Source organism: Staurois parvus, unplaced genomic scaffold, assembly GCF_062004578.1.
Source record: "Staurois parvus isolate SC_StPar_1 unplaced genomic scaffold, SC_StPar_1.0 ptg000085l, whole genome shotgun sequence".
In the NCBI taxonomy this organism is placed as follows: domain Eukaryota; kingdom Metazoa; phylum Chordata; class Amphibia; order Anura; family Ranidae; genus Staurois; species Staurois parvus.
The window spans coordinates 270,507-295,393 of record NW_028317881.1 but is presented as its reverse complement, the minus strand read 5'-3'; the positions used below and the strand labels follow the sequence as shown (position 1 = coordinate 295,393).

The following is a 24,887-nucleotide window of genomic DNA, read 5'->3' as shown; positions in this document are numbered from 1 at the left end:
GCAGCACAACCATTGATGCCCCCCCCCAAAAAAAAAACCAAAACAAATCCTCAGACTACCTTGTTGCCCACTCAATTACCACACCCTGATCAGAAAGCATCACTACCTGCCCACAGTGCATCCCTCCTGGCCCCCCTCACAGTACCTACCTTCACCAACACTAGTCCTGTACCTCACCACCTGAACATTGTACTCCTTTCTGATCCCCAGCTCTATGTGCCCCACCACCTGCACACTACCACATTGTACACTGCTTTAAGATAACTGCTTAGCAGTAAGCTGCCTTAGACACCACATACGGTGCATCCTCATGAGACTAGCACTGGCCTGTGGACAATATTTCCTGCTCCTAGCTCTGTCTATAACCTGATGAGCCGAAAAGTCAGGAACAAGAACTCTCAACACCGTGCACAGAGGCACAGTCAGCAGCTCGGACAGGAAGTGCCACGTGTACTAAGCGCGCATGCGCGGGGCCGCCCCAGGGCCGGGACTCTGCACTTCCTGCTGCCTGAGCTCCCAGGGCTGAATAATTTCATTATTGCTAATATTCTCAGGCCTACACCAGGCGGACACCGGCGCCTTCCAGCCGGGAAGAGTCACCATGAGCGGCTGAGAGCCCGGCACACACAGGCCGTCTGCAGACGATCTCCGGAGCGCTCTGCCCCTTCCCCGCTCTGATCAGTCACCATGTCCAGCGCCAATTACAACTCCCAAAATGGGGGATCCGGGCCGCCCTACTCTAATGGTAAGTGTGGGGTCCCACTGGGGGTGATCCAGACCGAGGCGGGGGCCCCAGAAGTCGGACAAAGAGGAGACACTGTCTAGGGTTGCGTAATAGGTGGCCCTTCACTCTGAATGGAAGAAGGCTGTGCCCACCCTCTGACAGCTGGGAAGGGGTTAACGAGGGGGAGGTGAGTGCTGTGACCCGGGGACGTTCACCCCCCTCCACTGTGCGGGTAAGGCAGACCTTGTGTGTCAGGTGACCCCCCCCCTCCTCCTAAACTTACTAAAGGTCACAGTATACCTTCCCCGGACAGTGCTGTCACCTCTGAGCCCAGTGTGTACCCTGTGAGGGGGGGAGGAGGGGGTATCAACATCCCTTCATCCGGGAGAACTTGCTGAACACACGGCACACTATACCTGTTGATTCCAATACCGTACACACCGGACACTTTGTTGTAGTTTGTTTCTTTCTCATACTATGTCGGTTCTATTTACAGAAGGGTACAGTCTGAGAATGGAGTTTACTGGGCTTGGTTTTCTTGGAAAGGAACTCTTTTATTATGTGCAGCTCTGTCTTGTCTATCCAGTTTCTCTATCTCATGATGGATCTATCTGCCATATCTGTCTGTCAACCTCTATCTTTCTTTCTGGCCATCTCCTGTTGCCCTTCCGTCCGTCTGTGTGTCCGGTGATCTCCTGTTGCCCTTCTATCCGTCTGTGTGTCCGGTGATCTCCTGTTACCCTTCTATCCGTCCGTCTGTGTGTCCGGTGATCTCCTGTTACCCTTCTATCCGTCTGTGTGTCCGGTGATCTCATGTTACCCTTCTATCCATCCGTCTGTGTGTCCGGTGATCTCATGTTACCCTTCTATCCGTCCGTCCGGTGATCGCCTGTTGCCCTTCTATCTGTCTGTGTGTCCGGTGATCTCCTGTTACCCTTCTATCTGTCCGTCTGTCTGTCCGGTGATCTCCTGTTACCCTTCTATCCGTCCGTCTGTCTGTCCGGTGATCTCCTGTTACCTTTCTATCTGTCTGTGTGTCCGGTGATCTCCTGTTACCCTTCTATCCGTCTGTGTGTCCGGTGATCTCCTGTTACCCTTCTATCCGTCTGTGTGTCCGGTGATCTCCTGTTACCCTTCTATCCGTCCATCTGTGTGTCCGGTGATCTCCTGTTACCCTTCTATCCGTCCATCTGTGTGTCCGGTGATCTCCTGTTACCCTTCTATCCGTCCGTCTGTGTGTCCGGTGATCTCCTGTTACCCTTCTATCCGTCCGTCTGTGTGTCCGGTGATCTCCTGTTACCCTTCTATCCGTCTGTGTGTCCGGTGATCTCCTGTTACCCTTCTATCCGTCTGTGTGACCGGTGATCTCCTGTTACCCTTCTATCCGTCCGTCTGTCTGTCCGGTGATCTCCTGTTACCCTTCTATCCGTCCGTCTGTGTGTCCGGTGATCTCCTGTTACCCTTCTATCCGTCCGGCTGTGTGTCCGGTGATCTCCTGTTACCCTTCTATCCGTCCATCTGTGTGTCCGGTGATCTCCTGTTACCCTTCTATCCGTCCGGCTGTGTGTCCGGTGATCTCCTGTTACCCTTCTATCCGTCTGTGTGTCCAGTGATCTCCTGTTACCCTTCTATCCGTCTGTGTGTCCGGTGATCTCCTGTTACCCTTCTATCCGTCCGTCTGTGTGTCCGGTGATCTCCTGTTACCCTTCTATCCGTCCGTCTGTGTGTCCGGTGATCTCCTGTTACCCTTCTATCCGTCCGTCTGTGTGTCCGGTGATCTCCTGTTACCCTTCTATCCGTCCGTCTGTGTGTCCGGTGATCTCCTGTTACCCTTCTATCCGTCCGTCTGTGTGTCCGGTGATCTCCTGTTACCCTTCTATCCGTCTGTGTGTCCGGTGATCTCCTGTTACCCTTCTATCCGTCTGTGTGTCCGGTGATCTCCTGTTACCCTTCTATCCGTCTGTGTGTCCGGTGATCTCCTGTTACCCTTCTATCCGTCTGTGTGTCCAGTGATCTCCTGTTACCCTTCTATCCGTCTGTGTGTCCGGTGCTCTCCTGTTACCCTTCTGTCCGTCCGGCTGTGTGTCCGGTGATCTCCTGTTACCCTTCTGTCCGTCCGGCTGTGTGTCCGGTGCTCTCCTGTTACCCTTCTATCCGTCCGGCTGTGTGTCCGGTGCTCTCCTGTTACCCTTCTATCCGTCCGGCTGTGTGTCCGGTGCTCTCCTGTCACCCTTCTATCCGTCCGGCTGTGTGTCCGGTGCTCTCCTGTCACCCTTCTATCCGTCCGGCTGTGTGTCCGGTGATCTCCTGTTACCCTTCTATCCGTCCGGCTGTGTGTCCGGTGATCTCCTGTTACCCTTCTATCCGTCCGGCTGTGTGTCCGGTGCTCTCCTGTTACCCTTCTATCCGTCTGTGTGTCCGGTGCTCTCCTGTTACCCTTCTATCCGTCTGTGTGTCCAGTGATCTCCTGTTACCCTTCTATCCGTCTGTGTGTCCGGTGATCTCCTGTTACCCTTCTATCCGTCTGTGTGTCCAGTGATCTCCTGTTACCCTTCTATCCGTCTGTGTGTCCGGTGCTCTCCTGTTACCCTTCTGTCCGTCCGGCTGTGTGTCCGGTGATCTCCTGTTACCCTTCTGTCCGTCCGGCTGTGTGTCCGGTGCTCTCCTGTTACCCTTCTATCCGTCCGGCTGTGTGTCCGGTGCTCTCCTGTTACCCTTCTATCCGTCCGGCTGTGTGTCCGGTGCTCTCCTGTCACCCTTCTATCCGTCCGGCTGTGTGTCCGGTGCTCTCCTGTCACCCTTCTATCCGTCCGGCTGTGTGTCCGGTGATCTCCTGTTACCCTTCTATCCGTCCGGCTGTGTGTCCGGTGATCTCCTGTTACCCTTCTATCCGTCCGGCTGTGTGTCCGGTGCTCTCCTGTTACCCTTCTATCCGTCTGTGTGTCCGGTGCTCTCCTGTTACCCTTCTATCCGTCTGTGTGTCCAGTGATCTCCTGTTACCCTTCTATCCGTCTGTGTGTCCGGTGATCTCCTGTTACCCTTCTATCCGTCCGGCTGTGTGTCCGGTGCTCTCCTGTTACCCTTCTATCCGTCCGGCTGTGTGTCCGGTGCTCTCCTGTTACCCTTCTATCCGTCCGGCTGTGTGTCCGGTGCTCTCCTGTTACCCTTCTGTCCGTCTTTCTGTCTGGTGATCTCCTGTTACCCTTCTGTCCGTCTTTCTGTCTGGTGATCTCCTGTTTCCCTTCTGTCCGTCTTTCTGTCTGGTGATCTCCTGTTACCCTTCTGTCCGTCTTTCTGTCTGGTGATCTCCTGTTACCCTTCTGTCCGTCTTTCTGTCTGGTGATCTCCTGTTACCCTTCTGTCCGTCTTTCTGTCTGGTGATCTCCTGTTACCCTTCTGTCCGTCTTTCTGTCTGGTGATCTCCTGTTACCCTTCTGTCCGTCTTTCTGTCTGGTGATCTCCTGTTACCCTTCTGTCCGTCTTTCTGTCTGGTGATCTCCTGTTACCCTTCTGTCCGTCTTTCTGTCTGGTGATCTCCTGTTACCCTTCTGTCCGTCTTTCTGTCTGGTGATCTCCTGTTACCCTTCTGTCCGTCTTTCTGTCTGGTGATCTCCTGTTACCCTTCTGTCTGGTGATCTCCTGTTACCCTTCTGTCTGGCCATCCCCTCTTGCCCTTCTGTCTGTCTGGCGGGCCATCCCCTCTTGCCCTTCCGTCCATCCTTCTGTCCATCCATCCATCTGGCGGGCCATCCCCTCTTGCCCTTCTGTCTGGCGGGCCATCCCCTCTTGCCCTTCTGTCTGGCGGGCCATCCCCTCTTGCCCTTCTGTCTGGCGGGCCATCCCCTCTTGCCCGTCCGTCTGGCTGAGGGGCCATCCCCTCTTGCCCGTCCGTCTGGCTGAGGGGCCATCCCCTCTTGCCCGTCCGTCTGGCTGAGGGGCCATCCCCTCTTGCCCGTCCGTCTGGCTGAGGGGCCATCCCCTCTTGCCCGTCCGTCTGGCTGGCGGGCCATCCCCTCTTGCCCGTCCGTCTGGCTGGCGGGCCATCCCCTCTTGCCCGTCCGTCTGGCTGGCGGGCCATCCCCTCTTGCCCGTCCGTCTGGCTGGCGGGCCATCCCCTCTTGCCCGTCCGTCTGGCTGGCGGGCCATCCCCTCTTGCCCGTCTGTCTGGCTGGCGGGCCATCCCCTCTTGCCCGTCCGTCTGGCTGGCGGGCCATCCCCTCTTGCCCGTCCGTCTGGCTGGCGGGCCATCCCCTCTTGCCCGTCCGTCTGGCTGGCGGGCCATCCCCTCTTACCATTTGATTGTATGCAGCTGCTGTTTGTAGGAAAATTTTCCAACTGTTGTCTTTGAGTTTCAGTTGAAGGATGATGGGCAGGAGGGTGGCAATGGGACCCACCAATAGAGTGAATTTTGTCTGGTTCGTTAGGAACCGTCCAAAATACGCATAGTGTATGGCCTTTATTTTACCTTATCTATCAGTTTGTCCTCTAATCTATTTGTGCATATCTCTCTGTGTGTTTTTCTTTGTGTCTGTCTGTTTTGTCTGTCTGTTTTTTTTCCTTCTGCTAGATTTCCTGCCAGTTGGTGTGTGACAGCTGTCACTTTAGTTCAGAGGCTTATAAATGCCTTTGTGCCATGGTCACTAATATGCATCAGTGTCATAGAGTAATTGTCTGTTTTTGGGCCTTAAGATATTTGAACTTGTGCTGGCGGTGATTGTGGCCACACAGTTAGTGAGCTATAAAGTGAGTAAGCTGGTGACAATTGGAAAAACCCTTGTGTCATGTAGTATGATTAACATACCCTGGAGGGGAATCCTCCTATTCAGAAACAGCATCTTTCTGTGACGTTGAACCTGTCTTGTTTCCTCACCACTTATTTTGCTTTGCATTATTTTAGTAAGTGACTGTCTTAAAAAAATAACACGTGCAACCTGACACTCAACTTCTAACTTTCTAAACCGTTTCTCTCTGTTGTAATTGTAGAATGTTTTGGTTCTTTATGAATTAATGTGATTGTAATGTGCATTTCATTCTAGAGCTGGCTTGGCTGTATATATGTAAACTAACTTTTAACCTGAACCTGTTGATTTGTTAGCTATACCTACCTGGCTTGCCAATAACTCATTGTTAGTAAGTTGGGAGTGTGTGTGTTCCCTCCCTACCTTCATATTATTACTACTTAAAGGAGAAGTACAGCCAAAGCTCTTTTGGTAGTTGGTACTTCAATGGATCACAGGAGTGCAGTTGGTTGTGCACTCTTGTGATCCATTTTCAGGCAACGACTGGCCGAAGCCCGCTGACGTCACAGATCCGGTCCAGGTTCTGAAGAGATCCCAACAATGTAGTTGGGATCCACCCAGATGCCTGAGCTAACCACTCCCCATCTTGAATGTGTTTAAAACAGTTGCATCATTACTGGGCTCCCTGATGGGACAGGAGAGCCTGGTAAAGGTCTGGGGGACCCCCTTCCACCACTTGTAAAACTGATTGAGCAGCTATATAGCTGCTCATCCACGTTTACCAAAAAGAGAATCGTCTGCTCTAAAAAAAAAGAACATACCAAGATCTTGTTTGTAGTTTCAGCCATGATGTTGGTATAACAACTTCAACCCGAGGGTGTGTGTGTGTGACTAAATCTGTGTCCCAATCTACTTGTCCAGATAAACAAAAATACATTTTAACCAAAACCGTATTTAAATCCAAGGTGATTTTAGGAATGTCTGGGGCTTTTAAAAGCAAAAGAGGCTTTATGGCGACTTAAACGTGTAATAATTTTAACATTGCGCTGTTTATCTCCTTCTCCCCTCCCTGCCTGTCTCCAGCAACACACCCGTAGACTAGCAGGGAGGGGAGAGACCTTGCAGTGTAATGAGCAGTGATTGGGTGCTCATCAGGGGGGAGTGTCAGGCTTATCCTTTATCTCTTTTCCTACCAGAGCTGTTTTTGCATTTCTTGCACATTTAAAAATCATCTTAGTCTTGAAGATTACATAAAACCCCCAAACATATTTTCTGAAAGCAGAGACCCTAGAGAATAATATAGTGGTAGTTCCAATTTTTTATGTCACATATTACTGCAGAGATAATGGCCTAAGAACTCTGTTGCTTATCCAAAAAGCTAGAAAGGGGAAAACCCCGGTAATAGTACTTTCGATCGATGCTGAGAAGGCATTCGATAGAGTAGATTGGAGTTTTATGATGGATACCCTGGAAACTCTAGGAATAGGAGTAAGAATGAGAGAATGGATAGGAAAGCTGTATAGAGAGCCCTCAGCGATAGTAATGGTTAATGGAGAGAGGTCGGAACCTATTAGAATGTCAAATGGAACTAGACAGGGTTGTCCATTATCTCCATTGTTGTATATATTGGCATTGGAACCATTATTGGCAACTATTAGGAAGAATTTAGATATAAAAGGAGTGCAGATTGGGGAAGTCGAACATAAAGTAGCTGCCTATGCGGATGATCTTTTGTTTTATGTGGGAAATCCTAGGATAACACTCCCAATTCTAATGAAGAGCTTAAAGGAGTATGGGGAGTTATCAAACTTGAAAATTAATCCAACCAAAACTGAGATCTTGAATGTAAACCTTTCAAATAGTGAAAAAGAAAAAATACAAAAAGAATTCCCCTTTATATGGAAAAATAGAGAGAAAAAGTATTTGGGGGTGAAACTTTCTGCTTCATATACAAACCTGTATAAATTAAATTATATCCCACTCTTAAATGAGATTATGAAGGAACTAAGGAGATTCGAAGGAGGTAACCCATCCTGGATAGGCTGTATAAACCTGATAAAAATGATAATTGTACCAAAAATCCTCTATAAATTTCAGATGATTCCAATCAAAATTCCGGAGGCCTTTTTTAAAGTAATAAAAAAGATGTTAACCAAATATATATGGAAAAATAAAAAACCCAGAATATCATATGACTTGTTAAATAGAAATAAAGAGAGAGGAGGCTTGGGAGTGCAAGATATTAAAAGGTACTATAAAGCAGTAGTCTTAGCGAGAATTTATGATTGGACACATAATTATGAGGGGAAAAAGTGGGTTCAGATTGAGAATGAACTAAGCGGAGTTACCTTGAAGAGAACTATATGGGCACCAGCACAATATAGAGGGTTAAAAGATACCACGAGTGTTTTTACATTAAATGTTTTTAAAGTTTGGGATAAATTGCATAAATGTATGAAATGGGATTTTAACTCACAACTAATACCACTGAGGAATACGGATTATTTTCCCCCAGGCAAGGAGGAAAGTATAGGGAAATGGATTAGAAAAGAAGATATCCAACTGAGAGACATAATGGATGGACAGGAATTGAGAACACTTGGTGATTTGAAAGGGGATAAAAGGGAACTTTTTATTAAAATAGATGAATGGAAATATCAATTAAAACACTTTGTCAGAAACCTCCCAAAACCGTTCAGATCGAGAGAGGATTGGAACGTGTTTGAGAGGTTGTTAGAAACACGAGGTGACGGGAGGCGAGGCACCGCAAAAATTTATAAAATCCTCACTGAGTTAGACGCTTACACAAAACCAATGTATATAGGTAAATGGGAAAGAGATTTGGGAATAGAGATTGATGAGGATAAGCAAAGAAAAATATACAGATTAATACACGAGAATATAAGTATGAGAGAAGTGGAGGTAAATTACAAGTGTTTAACGAGATGGCACATTACACCGAACGTTGAGTATAAGATATGTGGGGAAAATTCACTAGAGTGCTGGAGGGGATGTGGAAAAATAGGCACCTTATATCATATATGGTGGGAGTGCCCAAAAATTGAAGGTTTCTGGGAGATATATGTTCAATTAATTGAGAATATCTCCGGGATAAAGATAGGACTGAACCCAGCAGTATGTCTTCTACATAGTACGGAGTTATCAGTAAATAAATATAAGGACTCTGGTATATGGTGCTATCTAAATGCGGCGAAGGGGTTGATACCTAAGTTTTGGCATAGACCAGAGGTGCCGAAGATAGAGGATTGGGTGGAAAGAACTAATCAAATTTATAAGATGGAGAGACTGTGCTATATGCAGGAAGACAGGATGGGGTTGTTCTATAAGAGGTGGAGAACATGGGAAGAATTCATGGTGAAATATATGAAGTAACTATGTGAGAAAGATAGAAGGATTTACATACCCTATATTCGCGTATGAAGAGGGTTAATAGAATTATGCAGAGTGGATGGGCTTATATTGGGGGAGGGAGGTTTTTTTTTTTTTTTTTTTTTTTTTACTTTGGGTGGGGGGAAATTAGATAGAAGGGGGGTGGTAATTGGGAATAAAGATAGCTAGAAATGTTATTAAAGATATGCAAATTTGTATGAGAACAATGATGAAATGTGCAATATATATGGAAAATAAATAAAAATTTAAATAAAAAAAAAATTACTGCAAAATTTTAGTAAAAAATACAAGTAAGTTAATTTTAGGGCACAAAAAAAAGCAATAAATGACAATATTTTTTTTTAAAATATAAAAGATATCCAACATGTCAAACCTTAAATTTGCGTGCGCTCATGAAATGGCGAGATACTTCAGTACCCTATATTTTCTATAGGTGACACTTTTAAGGTCTCTTATAGGTCATCAGTATAGTGTTGTTATGGAGGATGTCTCATGCTAGAATTATTGCTCTCATTTTGGTGTGCGCGGTGATATGTAACATGTGTATCGCAATCGACGCTTTCATGCGTAGGCGCCCCAGCATGTGCTTTTACGTGATGATCATGTGTTTTTTTTTTTTGGTGACAGGTTCTCTTTATTGAGACATCCAGGGTCTAAAAGACCCTTAATGTCTCCCCTGTGCTCCACGGAATGTAATGCAGTGCAGATCGCACTGCATTACATTCTTTTCTGGCCTCCATGGCCGGGCATCTGTCAATGGGGACCCGGAAGTGGCATCATAACGTCACTTCCGGGTCAGGATAAGAAGAGGAGGGGAGCGGACGTGTCCCCTCCCTCCCCTCCAGCCAGCAGATGGGCAAGCGGAGCCCGGGAGACCTCACGCTGGGGGAGGTTCACACAGTGGGGGAGGGGGGAGAGGCTGGCACTGTGTGGAAGCAATCGGCAGCAGCGCTGCCGCCCGAATGCTTCCACCTTACAGGCGAGGCATTTGTAAAATTATCGTTTAATGGACATGCCATACCTGTAGGCCTTTTCTGTCACCTTTGCAGCCTGGCTGAAATACTCCAAAGGTTTATATTCCTATGTTTGGACTTATTACCCAGATGCGGCAGATGTTAGGTGTTCAGCCCCGTCATCGCAGGAGTGAGCGTGTTTCTTGATTTAAAAGCTACGCGTGCGCAGTGTGCAATCTCTCTCCCTTTAATTCAGCAGCTGCTGAGCTTAGTGTTGCTGTAATAGTGAAAAGGAGTGCATTGCAAATGTGCAGCTTTTTAGCACTCTCAATTCTGCCGTGTTGGGCTTGAGTACCCGATGTCTGCTGTGTCCTGAAAATAAGTCATTTCGATTTCATAGGTGACAGAAAAGGCCTTCGAGTATGGCACTTGCAATAAATATTTTTCAAACAGCACAGTTGGACTTTAAATGAAATATCCACTGTACCATAAACAAAATCTCTACTGTTAATACTCATAATGGCCAGTGATGGGGATAGCAAGAACATTGTTCACTTATAGGCTCAAACTACAAGCAGTCTATATTGCGGTTAAGTCGTGTTTTTTGGCAACTCTTTTGAGTTATGATTTTTTAGATTGACATGCAAGTGATGAATGTTGAAGGTAGGCATGTGATGAAGGCTTTTTTCACATTTGTGGGAGTGCTTATTGCCCTTTGAAAAGTGATTTGCTATGGATTGCTTTTCAGAAGGTGGTAAAGCAGGGATTGTAGTAAAAACAATTGCTCCACAAGCCAAGTGTTTGGCTTGGGGTTGCAGTGCGCTTCTGTTAAACTCAGCAGCACAGCTTGTCCTGCCACTGCCTCTCAGCCCTTTAGAGGTTCTAAATGCTGGGAGGCGGAGACAGACATTCAGGGACACATATTAAAGCCAACATTCATAGATACCGCATAAATGCATGCGGCCGGCGGGAACTGGTTATTAATTCAGCGGCTGTGAAACACAGCACTGCAGCATGTGTACAGTCTTGTCAGGCTGTAATGTTAGAATTCAGGTGGGTGGGTGGGGTTTTTTAAAACCATGCCTCAGCTTCCTGCTTTTACCACTCCCTTACCACCAATGTAAAACGGTCTGAAAAGTGAAATGGAGCTGTCAATAAGGGCTCTTCCACACAAACGGCGGTAAAAACAGTTGGCTTGGTTGTGGTTTTAGCAGCCTGACAAGGCTGTACACATACAGAAGCATTTTAACTCAGGCTGCATAGTTTGATAGGCAGCATTGCCTGTCAAACTCACCCATTGAGTCCAATGGGAGCGCACTGCAACCATGACCCAAATGCTCAGCTCAAGTTTGCAGTGCGATTGTAGTATACTGACTTGTGATGTTGCTCATGGAAACTGTTTCTGTGAGATTGAGATTTGTTATGTATTTGTCTTGGGGAACATTGTCACAGAGACAAAGTGGTGGGAAATTCACAGTTTTAGAGCTGTCATCGGAACAATCTTCCACTGGGATCACCTGTTCCTTTGAAAACTGCCTATGGGGAGTGCTCTTTACTTTGTAATGCTTTCTTATTACTTCCTGTTATAAATCTAGAACAGGAAGTGTAGATAAATATCTTCAATGGGACACCATCACCAAAAAAACACAGGTTTCAATCCTTCACTACTCAATGCAAAAGAAAGTTTTTATGTGTTTTCAGGCATCAGGTGAGCTTCTTTTTTACGTTAATTGAATGTCTGGCTGTTTGGATTTGTGCCAGCACAGGTACTCGGAGGGTGAGTTTTATTTTGATTGTAGTCATGACCCATAATGCTCCATTCACACTTGTGCAACTTGTCATGTGACTTTGAGCACCTACAGACACATGACAAGTTGCAGCCCATTGTTTTCAATAGCACTTGTTAGGATCTATGCGACTTAGTCGCAGCAACTTTGAAAAGGTTCCTGCACTACCCTGATGCGACTTGAGTGTAAAGTCGTAACAGAAATTGCTCGACTTTGGAGTTGCGCAAGTGTGAATGGAGCCTAAAATATCAGTGTCCACTGCTGACTACTGTAGGAAACATCACTAACATGTTATCTGGTCATATTGTGAATAATGTTGACTGCCTTTATAGATTACTTCTAACTATAAAATTCTTTGCTGTGTATTTCATTTCATTCAAGACGAGGCTGAATGAGAGCTATTGTTTAAGTATCCATAAGCTGCAAACTCTGAAACTATGCTAGATGTACTGGAATTGCCTGAAATCATACATTGCGGGGGAAATTTATTCAAATTCATTAAATTTGAATGCCATTTTACTCATCCCTAATCGCGTATAAAAAACATGGAAAATATAAACTCCATTTGAATCTTAAGCAAAGGGATACTTGGCATAATATACAGTTTGTCTGATTAAATGCAAATATAAAACAACTTTAGCTCCAAATGTTCAGTTTTGAGTTTAACAATCAAGTGTCTGTTTTCCTAACAGTGCTGCAAAGGCCACTTGTGGCTCAGCTTGAATTGATGTTGATTTTATTGCAGTCCATATGTGGTTCTGCAATTCCATCCAGGACAGCACCTAAGAGAGTATGACTCTACTACACCCCCCCCCCCCCCACCCCACCCCCAGGCAGGAAACACAATCAGTATGGACTTTAAAAGGCAGTCCCTCAGAATAGTCAGACTCCATTCACACTTGTGCAACTTAATGCGACTTTGGACATCAAAGTAGCATGCATGCATCTAAACATTTATAATCACAAGAACCTAAAAGAATGCCTAGAAGTCCAGTCAACAACTCCCCTAAAGGATAGGGGGAGGGTTTCAGCTTCAGTTTCTCTGTTGTGGTAGCTGATTGACCAACCGATAGCAGTGCCCAGAGAAGACAAAAACAGGAAAACTTCGGAAAACTTCAGGCTAGTTTTTAGCTAATCCCCCTAAGACATCCAAACAAGTCCATAGTTTACAAAGTGTTTACATCGATACTATCTTTTCAACAACAATTCTCCCCCCCCCATTGTTTTATGGCAGGGGTTAATACCACAGATACTTACCTGCTTATACCAATCCAGCTGAGCTCTCAGCACTTATCATTGGCTGACAATTCTGTGGGAAATGAAGGTAAAACACTTCCAATCCCAACCTGTTCTGCTCCAGCCAAGACCAAATTTTCCAAGCAGCTATGTGGTCAGGTTACTTGTTCTTTTGACGCTATTGACTTGAACCTCTGCTCAGGGTCAGTCTTTTGGGATAAAAGTTCTTTAGGTAGTTGTACCTCTTTAATCTGGTAAATTCTTGCCTATCCTCTCTGCAGTTATCCTGGATAGATGACTGGGGAAAATCAGTTAGACTTGCCAGTAACTCTATTTTTAGGAGTCTTCCAGGCAGCTGGGATCCCTTCCCTATTATGTTCTTTTCTCTTTCAGTCTGTGTAAATGACAAAAAACTGTCTGTTCTGAGGGCCCACCTTTTAAAGTCTGTGGTGATTGCGTGTCCTGCTCTCTCAGGTGCTATCCTGAGAGAGCAGGATAGTTATAGATCCCAGAAATAGTTACTGGAAAGTCTAATGCCAGCCATGCATGGGTCAAAATTCAATCAATTTTTCATCTGAAAATTGGACCTAAGAATAATCAGACGATTTTCGTTCTGTTAGTGGTTCAACGGCACCAGCCGATTTTTGTGGTTCCTCCCCTTTTTGGTGATCGGGCATGTTGGAAAATTTGTGAAAAATTACCGATTTTCGACTCGATGGTCAAATCGTATGACCGTTTTTTCCGAAAAGAATATGCGTATGAGCCCTGACCTGGAAGGACCAGAAGTTTTGCCTGTTATATGGGGTGAACTTTATGACTTGGTTGGCCGATTTTCGAAATCATGGATGGCACCATTGGGATTTTACATCTGTCCATGATAACGCAGGACATTTGTCAATTATGTTTTTCAGCTGTGTCAACGTTCAGTATCCTGCTTCGATGACTGCAGGGCCTTTTTGATCAATCAGATCTCCAAAACTACTTATTGGCATTTGTGGGGATACCTAATATTTGTTGTGCATTAGATGTTTACAAGATTCACACCATTGGGGTGCTTTACTGCAAAGTGGTTCAAAAGGCAGAAGGTTTTTTTTTTTTTTTTTTTCTTACCTTAATGCATTGTTTACGTTACAGTAATAGCAAAGTCCCGTCACCCCCCCCCCCCCCCTCCAGGGCCCATGTTTACCCGGTCTTTCTTGTGGGCCTTGTTGTTTGAATGGCCGAGCTGCAATGATATCACTACCTCGCACGTGCGGGAGCAACAGCTGCAGTGTAGCACTCTGAAGGGACAGTATTTGATTTCTGACATCTAGGGGGATCTTACAGATGTGGTACATGTATAGTTACATTGGTCCAAGCTGGAATATGTATTAAATGGCATACCTGGAATTCTTTAAAAATTAACACTTATACAGCCTAAGAACTACATCTAAGAACTGGTAAACTGAAATATATTAAATGTTGTTCTTGGATTTAGATATTCTTTAAGCAATTAATTTTATTGGTTCAGCATTGAAAGTTGTCCAGCTTAAAACCTGCTTTCTCTGTGGAGGTTAGAGCATCCTCTCATTTTTCTGTATTCAGACCAGCTAGAAATACTGATATTTTTTCAGGTTTGTTTTTAAGTAACTGTACCGATGATGGAGTAATCCTGGCACGCTTCCCACAGTTTTCATCTTTGCTCTCTGAACAAAGCTGTAGCTGCCACATGTACAGTTCTGGCTATGTGGAAGCTTCTTAAATACATCTATAGTTCAGTGTTTGAGCATATGTAGTTTTATTAAATGTTTCTAAATCATCTGCTCACTTAGTAAGGTCAATGAAAACACTTAAAGGAAGATAATAGGTGTAGAAGACAAAACGAAATGAAGCCTGCATGGATTAAAGTGATACTAAATCCTTAATTAAGCCCACTGAAGTGACTAGCTGCAGCCACAGTAATCAATCAAATCCTACATAAACTGTACCTATTTATCTGCAGTCCACTCTTCTCTAGAGCTATTCAAAACATACAGATCAAAGGATATTTCTCAGTTTGCAGGATGCAGTGGGCAGGAATCTGATGTCATACACTGCTGAGTACAGAGCTGAGAAATCTGAGACCCGAGTGTAGAGAAAAGACACACCCCCTCTACACAATCTCATAGGGAAACATGCACATCTGAGGGTGTCAGTCCCCTGTGTGCCAGGAGGGCAGGGACATCTCCAAAGATAGCCTTGTTTCGGAGGGGAAAAAAGAGATCAGATGGAATCTATACTAAGTACTAAAACTTTAGGTAAACGCTATAGAAGGATATGCTTTGTTTTTCATTTCAGGGGTTTACAACCACTGTGGGGTTCAAAAGCCATAAATAGGAAAAGGTAATTTTTCTTTAATTGAAATATAAAGAAAGACTATTGAGTGTCTTAACCATTTGCTGACCAGCTACAGTAAATATACTGCTGTGGGGCGGTATGTGCAGACACAATCACATACGTGTACGTCATTTTGCTTGCTCCAAGTTAGGAACACGAGGTGTGCCCCTCCAGTGGACACATCGGATTACAGTTATTGGTAATCCTCCATACCTGGGTATCATATGATTGGTCATAGCGATCACATGATAAAACAACTGTTTGGGGGTCATTTGCACTGTCCTGACAATTTAGAGCCTCAAGAAATTAGATAGGCCATCAATATAGCAGGATTGTTCAGTTTTCGTGTGTGTGTGCGCGTGCGTGCGTGCGCGCGCGCGGACTGACCATTTGGAAACTCGGCACTGCCCGGGGTCAGTAGGGGGCCCCATGAGATGCCCCTGGTACCTTTTTCATAGGCTTTTTTGAATTTGGGCAAGGACACAGAGGCCCCATGATCCCCTATTGCCCGGGGGCAACATGAGTTGTCAGTCCGCCTGTGTGTGTGTGTGTGTGTGTGTGTGTGTGTGTGTGTGTATATATATATATATATATATATATATATATATATATATATATATATATACACACACACACCATAGTTTTGTAGATGCTATTACTTTCATACAAACCAATTAATATACACTTATTGGGATCTCTTTTTTTTTTTTTTTTTTCCCCACCAAAGACATGTAGTAGAATACATTTGAGCTGACATTTTATGAGGAAATGTATTTATTTTTCTTATTGCATATGTTTTATAATAGAACATTTTTGTTTATATAATCAGAAATAAACCCAGTGGTGATCTAAAAAATCCATTCAAATACCAACAAAAGAAAGCAATCTTTGTGTAAAGTGATATAAATTTAATTTGGGTACAGTGTTGCATGACCGTGCAATTGCCAGTTAAAGTAGCACAGTGCTGAACACCAAACAAAAAATGCCCTTGTCATGAAGTAGATAAAACCTTCAGGGGGGTCAAACCTATGCAAAAATAAAATCAGTCTGGTAAAAATGGAATATAAAAGGCTGGTTGTTAAACCGAGCATGACATAAAATTCTTTAACTGTATAAACAGCAATAAGACAAAGTCTGAACATGTAGGCCTTGCAACAACTGAGAACTTGTTTGTTCCTTGGGACAGAGTGTACATGTTAGATATTTTCTTTTAACTCCTGTGTAAAGAAAAAAATGTCCTTATGGGCCTGAGGTTCGCATAGTAAATGCCAAAGGGCCACAGGTTGGGTACCAGGTTTTAGGACGTGTAAAAAGGTGAATCAATAATTAAAACGTATCTGTGCATAGATTGCCATCACATGCTGTCATTTATTCTGCCATCTGCAGCTTCTAAAACCAGCAAGATAACTTCTTGTAGTAAAATATGCGTAGACCCCAGAGAGCAAGAGATAATGTTGCCTCATTACAAAGCATTCGTTAGAGGTCGTCTGCACCCTAATGGAGACATAGAGATAAGTTCTGGAAATCGTATCAAAAGTATACTAAATCAGAATGGGGCACAGAAACGCTAAACATGGTAATAGCATGCTTCTAGAAGTGTCTGCTTTTAGAAGTGACTTAAAATAAAATACAGGTTTACTTTAAAGGATAAGTTCACTTTTTAAAAAAAATAATAATTTTGCAGGTAAAAAAAAGTGCATTTACTATTTTTATTCATTTATTGAGCCTGGAAAGCATTGCACCAGCGATCAGCAGATTGCTGGTTCCATGCAGGACTCCTGCAATCTATCATTATATCTGTGTGCCCATACATCCCACACAGGCAAGCAGATACAATTTGACAGGAAGACTCAATGAACTACCACAGCTCTCAACAGCGCCATGGTAGTTTATTGAGAACTACATGCTGACAACCGCAAAGGCAGCCAGGACTTGTAGTTCATTCATTTACAGAACTCTGTGAATGAATGATGCAGCCGTGTGGGTGGAGTGTCGCACGGCCTCCCTGTTTTCAAAAAGTGACTGCTACTATGCGGAACTTCTCCCTGTACTGCTGTCACAGGAAAATGGGTAGAACATGTAACATGGTCCCAAAGGTGAATTATCCTTTAAGGCAATATATGGTACAAAAGTCTTTATGTTCATTATTGGACTTTGCTTATGAGAACATGTTTTAAAAGCAAATTTTTATGATGTTTTCATTTTCTTTTAAAGGTCCGGTTCAGAACCCTTTGATATATCCACCTGTTGGACAGAGTTACAGTCCAGGACTTCCTGGCTCCTATCCACAGCAGATGCCAGCGAAAGCACCTCCACAAGCAGTTGCCGGACTATACAGTTATGGTGGTCCTCAGACTATTCCTCAGTCTGCTCCACTGCCAGGAAATTATCAGGGATCTGGACAAACTGTTAGTAGACCACCTATGGGACCTTCTTCTGTGGCACCTCCCCTAAATACTTCATCTGCATCCAGAATGCCACCTCCACTTCAGAACTCATATGGATCTCCCGCAACCGTTGGTGGCAGTGTTTCTCATGCAACACAATCGACACACTCAAACTGGCAGTATTTTCCAACACCAATAAGTCATGCACAATCTCTGGCCAATCATGCACCATCCACAACGGGAATGTCGCCGGGGCCACCGCCAATGGTGGGCAATTCACAGCCTCCAACTACCCAGCAGTATAGACCTCCCTTTGGAGGACCCCCACTTCAAAACAGTTTTATGAGCCCAGGTAAATCAGTCATTTGAACATTTCTCATTTTCTTTTGTTCGATAACTGGGAATATTAAAAATATTAAGATTATTATCAGTGGTAATATTTGCATTATTACTCCTCACAAAAAGAGATGGCAATACAAATGTAACTGTATTCATTCAGTATATTTTTAAGGTTTTGAACTGGTTTGGTTAATTACAAAAGAAGTGTTTGTAAAAAGTTGGTCTTCATAACTTTAAAACTCAGTTATACCTTAAATTCACTAAATACATTCCAGGTGTACCACATCAAAATGTATTTAGGATTGGAGCTCTTTAGTGTGCAAAGTTCATGTTCTCTGCTGAGTGGAGCGCTCTAGTTGTTACTCAGTAGGGGGCATCAGACCTCTGCAAAGAGACTGCTGCTTCTGCACAGAGCTCAAGGGTCCTCCTTTGCTACACGTTGGCAGAGTACAGGCTTTTGGATTCCGGATGTAACTACTGTATGAAGAAAACCAACTGTAAGACTTTGCATGCGTTTGGTTTTGATCCACTTGCAATGTGTTTAGCTCATTCAAACAGTTCAATTGGGCTAAAAATATTTTTTTTACTATTCACACCTCTTGTGCACTTCTGCATGGAAACCAATCAGCATCCAGGTTTTATTGTTAAAGCTTAATCGAACAAGCTGAGGTTAGAGGCTGGCTACCATGTACAGGTGCACCAGATTCTGAGTGAACCAGCTTTAGTAAAAAACCACTTAGTATATCTAAACCCAATCGTACATGCTTTGACATACTGTAGTGTGTGTGAAATGTATAGCAGCATTATGATCAACTTGTCACAGAATTTGAATGATTGTAAATACCTTTTTTAAAGGATAAGTTCACTTAAAAAAAAATAAATAAATAAAATTAATGCCCTTTTTTTTTTTTTTTTTTTTGCTCATTCGCTGGTGCCATGCAGGAATTCTGCAAACTGTCAGTGTATCTGTGTGCCCGTACATTCCGTACGGGCAAGCAGATTCAGTCTGACAGGAAGACTCAATGATCTAACACGGTGCTCAACAGCGCCGCAATGCTGTTGGAACTTGTAGTTAATTCATTCACAGAATTCTGTGAATGAATGACACGGCCATTGGGTGGAGCCCCACATGGCCGCACTGGTTTCAAAAAGTGACCGCTAGTACAGGGATCTTCTCCCCGTACTGCTGTCACAGGGAGGGGGAGGATGCTGCAGCGGTGGGAACATGTTGCATGTTCCACCCTAAAAATGGGGTACCATGTTCCCAAAGCTGAAGTTATCCATTTAAACTTTCTGTAACTTGGTCATAAGCCAAGGTCATTTCCCCTGCAAGTCAATGGGCAATATGTGGTAGGAGTTAATTTCCAGTTTGTGACATGTCCTGTACAGGGGACTGTATCAGGCCGCGTTGCGTTTCCACCCTGAACACAAGTAATCAGCACTGTCAAGGTCACCAGGCATTTACTTTCTACTGCCCTATTTTTGAAACAAACATCCACTACAAATAGGGAAAATTTAATGATACTCTTAACACATCTGAATTGCTATTATAAGAAAAGAAAATGTTTCTCTATATTTGGTGGAGGATTAAATACATAACAAAAGCCTTGACAATTTTGATGTATGTCATTTAATTGTCCTAAAGTAGAACTAAACTCTCATATCCTTACAGCCAAGAAATGTGTTATCCTAGCCTTTTCTTGATCTGCAGTTGACATGGTACTGCACATGTGATCAGTTATGACAATTCAGATTAGATCACAAGCAACTGTGACTATATCCTACAAGGAAAAGTTTTAGCACCAGTGCTGCAGTTTTGTTTGTTTTTCTTGCAGGATATTGGTATATCTGTATTCATTGCATGCAGCTATTTGTTTTGGTTAGTGCTGACTTCACGTATTTTTTATAACGGTGACTATATCATTCATGGCATGCCTTTAAATATAATAGTTTTGGGAAACAGTTATATCAATGGGTTTAGTTCTGCCTTAACCCCAGTTTGCCCTGCATTTTTTATTATGGAGATGTGCAGAGAAGGGTGCTATAATTACAAACAATGTTTTAGCAACATACTTCTGTTCCTTCAGTGAGCTATGCATGCAAGTATCTGTTACAAAAGTAGACTATTATTTGTACAAAGTGCATGCATTTGCTTGTTACTTGAAAATTTCTAGTGCTCTTGCCAAGTTGTCCTTGAGAGGGAAGGGATATGGACAAGAAATTAAAATGGAACTTCACTCTCTCAATCAACATGGACTATATCTAATCCTTATGCTGCCAGAATGAGCAAATAGTTAGGAAAGTATATCATATTTACTTGTTTTAACCTTCTTTTTTTTTTTTTCTTGCATTCCTTCATTTACTTCCTGGTCTCCATGCCTAGGCAAATGATGTCATACATCCCAGGAGTCTCCAGGGATGAACCAATACCTGAACTAAAGACAGATGGATTCCAGGAAGTAACTGCTACATAGAGCATCTGCCCTTATTAAGTATGGCCATTGCCAGAAATGCCAGGAGGTGTTTTTCAAAATGATTTCTTAGCAAAATAAAGCATGGAGACATGGATGGCTGGAGGAGTTTGTTTTGAATATTAAAAATGATTTCTATATGGTGGAGAAAATAACTATTTGATCCCATGTAAGTTTGCCCACTTAAGAAATGAAGGGTCTATATTTTTCATCATAGGCATCATAGGTGTATTTTAAATGATGGAGACAGAATATCAACCAAAAATCCAGAAAAAAACACATGATACAAATGCTACAAATTGAGTTGCAATCAACAATAATTCTGGCTACCACTGACTGGCTTTGTCAAAGGACGTCAGGGACATGATTGTAGACCTGCACAAGACTGGTATGGGCTACAAGACCATCAGCAAGAAGCTTGGTGAGAAGGAGACAACTGTTGGATCAATTATTCACAAATGAAAGAAATACAAAATAACCATTATTGCCCTCGGTCTGGTGCTTCATGTAAGATTTCACCTCATGGGGTAAGGATGATCATGGGAAAAGTGAAGGATCAGCCCAGAACTACACGGGATGAGCTTGTGAATGATCTCAAGGCCGTTGGGACCACAGTCACCAAACAAACAATTGGTAACAAAATATGCATCCGTGGACTGAAGTCCTGCAGTGCCCGCAAGGTCCTCCTCCTCAAGAAGGCACATGTACAGGCCCATCTGAAGTTCACTAATGAACATCTAAATGATTCACAGAAGGGTTGGGAGAAAGTTCTGTGGTCAGATGAGACCAAGATTGAGCTCTTTGTCATTAACTCGACTCGCTGTATTTGGAGGAAAGGAAGAAAAATGCTGACTATGACCCTATGAACACTATCCCTACAGTCAAGCACAGAGAAGGAAACATTATGCTTTGAGGCTTTCTCTGCTAAAGGTACAGGCCGACTTTGCTGATTGTCTTGTAGCCCATTCCAGCCTTGTGCAGGTCTACAGTCTTGTCCCGGACGTCCTTTGACAGCTCTTTGGTCTTGCCCATGGTGGTGAGGTTTGAATGGAGGAAAGAGTTTCTGTGGACAGGTTTCTTTTCTACACATAACAAGTTGTCCTTAGGAGTACCTTCTTAAGTTGACAGGACTAATCTATATACCACATAGCCAATCTGTGGAAGCCAGAATTATTGTTGGTTGGTAGGGGATCAAATACTTATTTTATTCATTGAACTGCAACTCAATTTATAACATTTGTATCATGTGCTTTCGCTGGATTTTTGGTTGATATTCTGTCTCTATCATTTAAAATACACATATGATGAAAATTATAGACCCTACATTTCTTTGTAAGTGGGCAAACGTATAAAATCTGCAAGGAATCAAATAATTATTTTCTCCACTGTAGCATTTTTTGGTTTGTGGTAATCGGATGCAGTGCAGTTCTACTTTAAGTCTTGAGAGCGAATCCAACCCTTTTAGTTATGAAGTTATGAATAAAAGAGAAATGTTGTTTCTCTGCTTACATGAACAAATTATTTCAGTATATTTTGTAGCTTTTTATAAAGGCTTATGTGAATAATGTGTTGATTTGCATTAGACTAAACCTAAATTTGCATTGTAAATACTTTAAACATCTGTTGTCCTGACCATGATTTCCAGGTCCTACTTCGCCACCAATGAGCCAGTCTGAGCCAGTCCGGCCAAATTTAGGGCCTCCTCCCACATCATCCCCTTCTTTGACAAGACTCTCGGTACCACCCACTGGTCCACCTGTCAGCAGTGCACCTGTGCCTCCTGTGGGTAAGTGTGCCCATCTTCAAAGTATTCAAATTACACCTATGTTTTTTTTTAGCAAACAATATGCTGCAATTTTTTTTTTCTTTTTATTATGAACTTTTTACTTTATATTTGAAGGGTAATGTTAAAGGGTAGCCATTCATGAAATATGCTGTGAACCATTACAAGATTCATAATATGGTTCTTGTGAATTAAAGTAGATCTAAACCCTAACTTGATGACATTAAGTTTCATATACACTGTACATAATAAACCGTTGTAATTACTTTTTCCAGAAATAAGTTTTTTACTTTTTTTGCATATTCTTGGTATTAACCTCCTCCAACCTTTTTCAGTCACTTTCTGTCTACAGGGATAAAGTCTCCTGTATTTGCTCCATTAGCTGCAAATTATTGTTTAGGGTGAGCTTTCTGATTGTGATAACATGTCTGTGCAATATATAAAAATAGAGATCGGACTTGTTGTACATCCACATTGAGGTACAAGAATAAAAGTATCATTATGCAAATCCCCTTCATTGTGTTCTTAAGGGAACTTTCATACCAAACCAAGACAAGGAAAAAAAGCATTGTTCCCTACAAGGGCAGTTCACACCACTGCATTGCAGTGCTGTGTGCCAAAAAAGTACACAATACAGTACCTTTCAATGCAGCAGGTTACTGAATTGCAACACCTCTGTGTGAATAGAGCCTAAACTGTCAGTTGTGACATTTCAAAAAGATCCGAATAAAAAAAGTAAAAAACTAAACTTGTGCATCAGCACTGTTTTTTCTCTTGACTTTGTGATCAGTGCATTTGCTGGTGTGAACTGCTGACTTTTAAAAAAAACAGCTACTTACCTGTCCTGCGGTGTGTCCCCCGCAGCCTGTGTCACCGGCCGTCCTGTATTCCAGGAGGCCAGCATCTTCAGTGTGGGCCCCCGGCTGTGACAGCTTGCGGCTTCACAGCCGGGTACCCACTTTGCATGCGCAAGTAGCGCTGCGCTTTCTGAATGGTCCTGTAGTCTTCTGGGACCTGCCACGTGTCCCAAAAGACTACAGGAAGGGAGGACACCTTCCGCTTCCGGTCGCCTAGGCGATCAGACTGGAAGTGGGAGCGGGTACCTGTCAAATTCGGGTACCCGTGCTCTCCCCCCACCCCCTTCCCCCCCAAAGGTGCCAATCCTTAATGGGGATCGGGGGAGCAGTCCTTGAAGCGGAACTTCCTCTTTTGGGTGGTGCTCCGCTTTAATGGACTGCTTGTACTGGATCTAATACTCTCTCATAGTGTGAACTGTGTATTGGGATGGCCTCTTGTATTCAAGAATGACAGAATAACAACGCAGAAGCACAGTCAGGAGACAGTTTACACCCTATTAAAAGAAGTGCCTGAACAAAGACCTTCAAAATGGGATCCCAATTCATTCTTTTAATAGAAACAGCAAATTTAGAGTGTTGTTATTGGATAATTTTTTGTGCTAAAATAAAAAAAAAACTGGATGCTGTGAGGGCACCTACGCGCTCATGCTTCTGACCCCCACCCCTGCTCCCTCCTCGCAGGAGTTCACTCAGCGTCTCCTGTGAGACCAGGAAGTGAGAACTACGTTAATGAGCTGGGACAGTGCTGGAGCAGAGAGAAGAGTGACTTAAGTATTTAGAGATGGGGTGGGTGGGGGGGGGGAATTGGGTTGGACAGGTAGTGGGGCATTTTTTACCTTTTAATACAGGGAAGGCATTAAAGTAAAAACCTTTTGACTTTAGAACCACTCTAAAAATGATTTAAAAAAACAAAGTACATTAATGCTATAAAAGCTTAAATTTTTTGAGGTCTTTAAAGTGGTTGATTAGGGTGAAGGTTTTTTACCTTCATGCATTCTATGCACAAAGGTTAAAAAAAACCTGCAGTGTGCATTTCCCTTCCGCAGCCCTCCCTCATACTTACCTGACACCGATCTTCATCCAGGGGTGAGCACAAGAGCCTCGGCTCTCCCAGATCTCTCTCTCCTCATTGCCTGATAGACAGCAGCGGGAGCCATTACTACTTTCTCAGTGAATATTTCAGTGAATATTTAAAAGATAAGTTCACCTTTTAAAAAAAAAAAATAATAAATGTACATCTTTTTTCAGGTAAAAAAAAAATATGTATTTTTATTGGGAGCCTGTACAGTGTAAAGTATTGCACTTACGATCAACAGATGGGCTCTTGCAGATTCGTATGAGCAGTCAGTTACATACTGACGGGAAGCCTCTATAAAGTACCACAGTGATAAACAGCTCAATGGTAGTTAATTGAGAAATACAACCTGACAGCCGCAAAGGCTGTCGGTAGTTGTAGTTTCCCATTCACAGAATACACGCACTCCCGCATCTGTTTTCAATTGTGGCAGCAGACACGAGGAGAAGATCCCCTGTCTGCTATGACAGCGGGGATTGAGGGGAGTGCGGTGGCAGCTGCAGCACTAACATGTTACACACTGAATATGAATGTAACATGCTAGAAAAGGTGAACTTATCCTTTAAAAACTTGTTGCCTTTGCCATGGGACTATTGCTGTCTTATTTTTGTGGTTCAGCTTATTTAGGCTATGTCTCTTACCCCATCCTATACTATATGAATGATACCACTGTACCATTAAGTTGTGAAAGGGGCAGTGGAAGTGACCATGTATGTCCTCCCAGAACCATGCCCCCCCGTGCGCCACTTGGGGCACGTACCGGGCGTGAT

General features: G+C 43.6%; 1 protein-coding gene across 1 annotated transcript in view; it reads left to right on the top strand.

Annotated features, from left to right (window-relative positions):
- Positions 1-477: 477 nt before the first annotated feature.
- SEC24A (SEC24 homolog A, COPII component) overlaps positions 478-24,887 on the top strand; it is a 101,023-nt gene continuing 76,613 nt past the window's right edge. Inside the window, exons 1-3 of the mRNA XM_089669944.1 lie at positions 478-745; positions 17,420-17,944; positions 22,048-22,188. Coding sequence (XP_089526070.1) covers positions 688-745; positions 17,420-17,944; positions 22,048-22,188 — 724 coding nt within the window. The 5' untranslated portion in view covers positions 478-687. The remainder of the gene's footprint in view (positions 746-17,419; positions 17,945-22,047; positions 22,189-24,887) is intronic.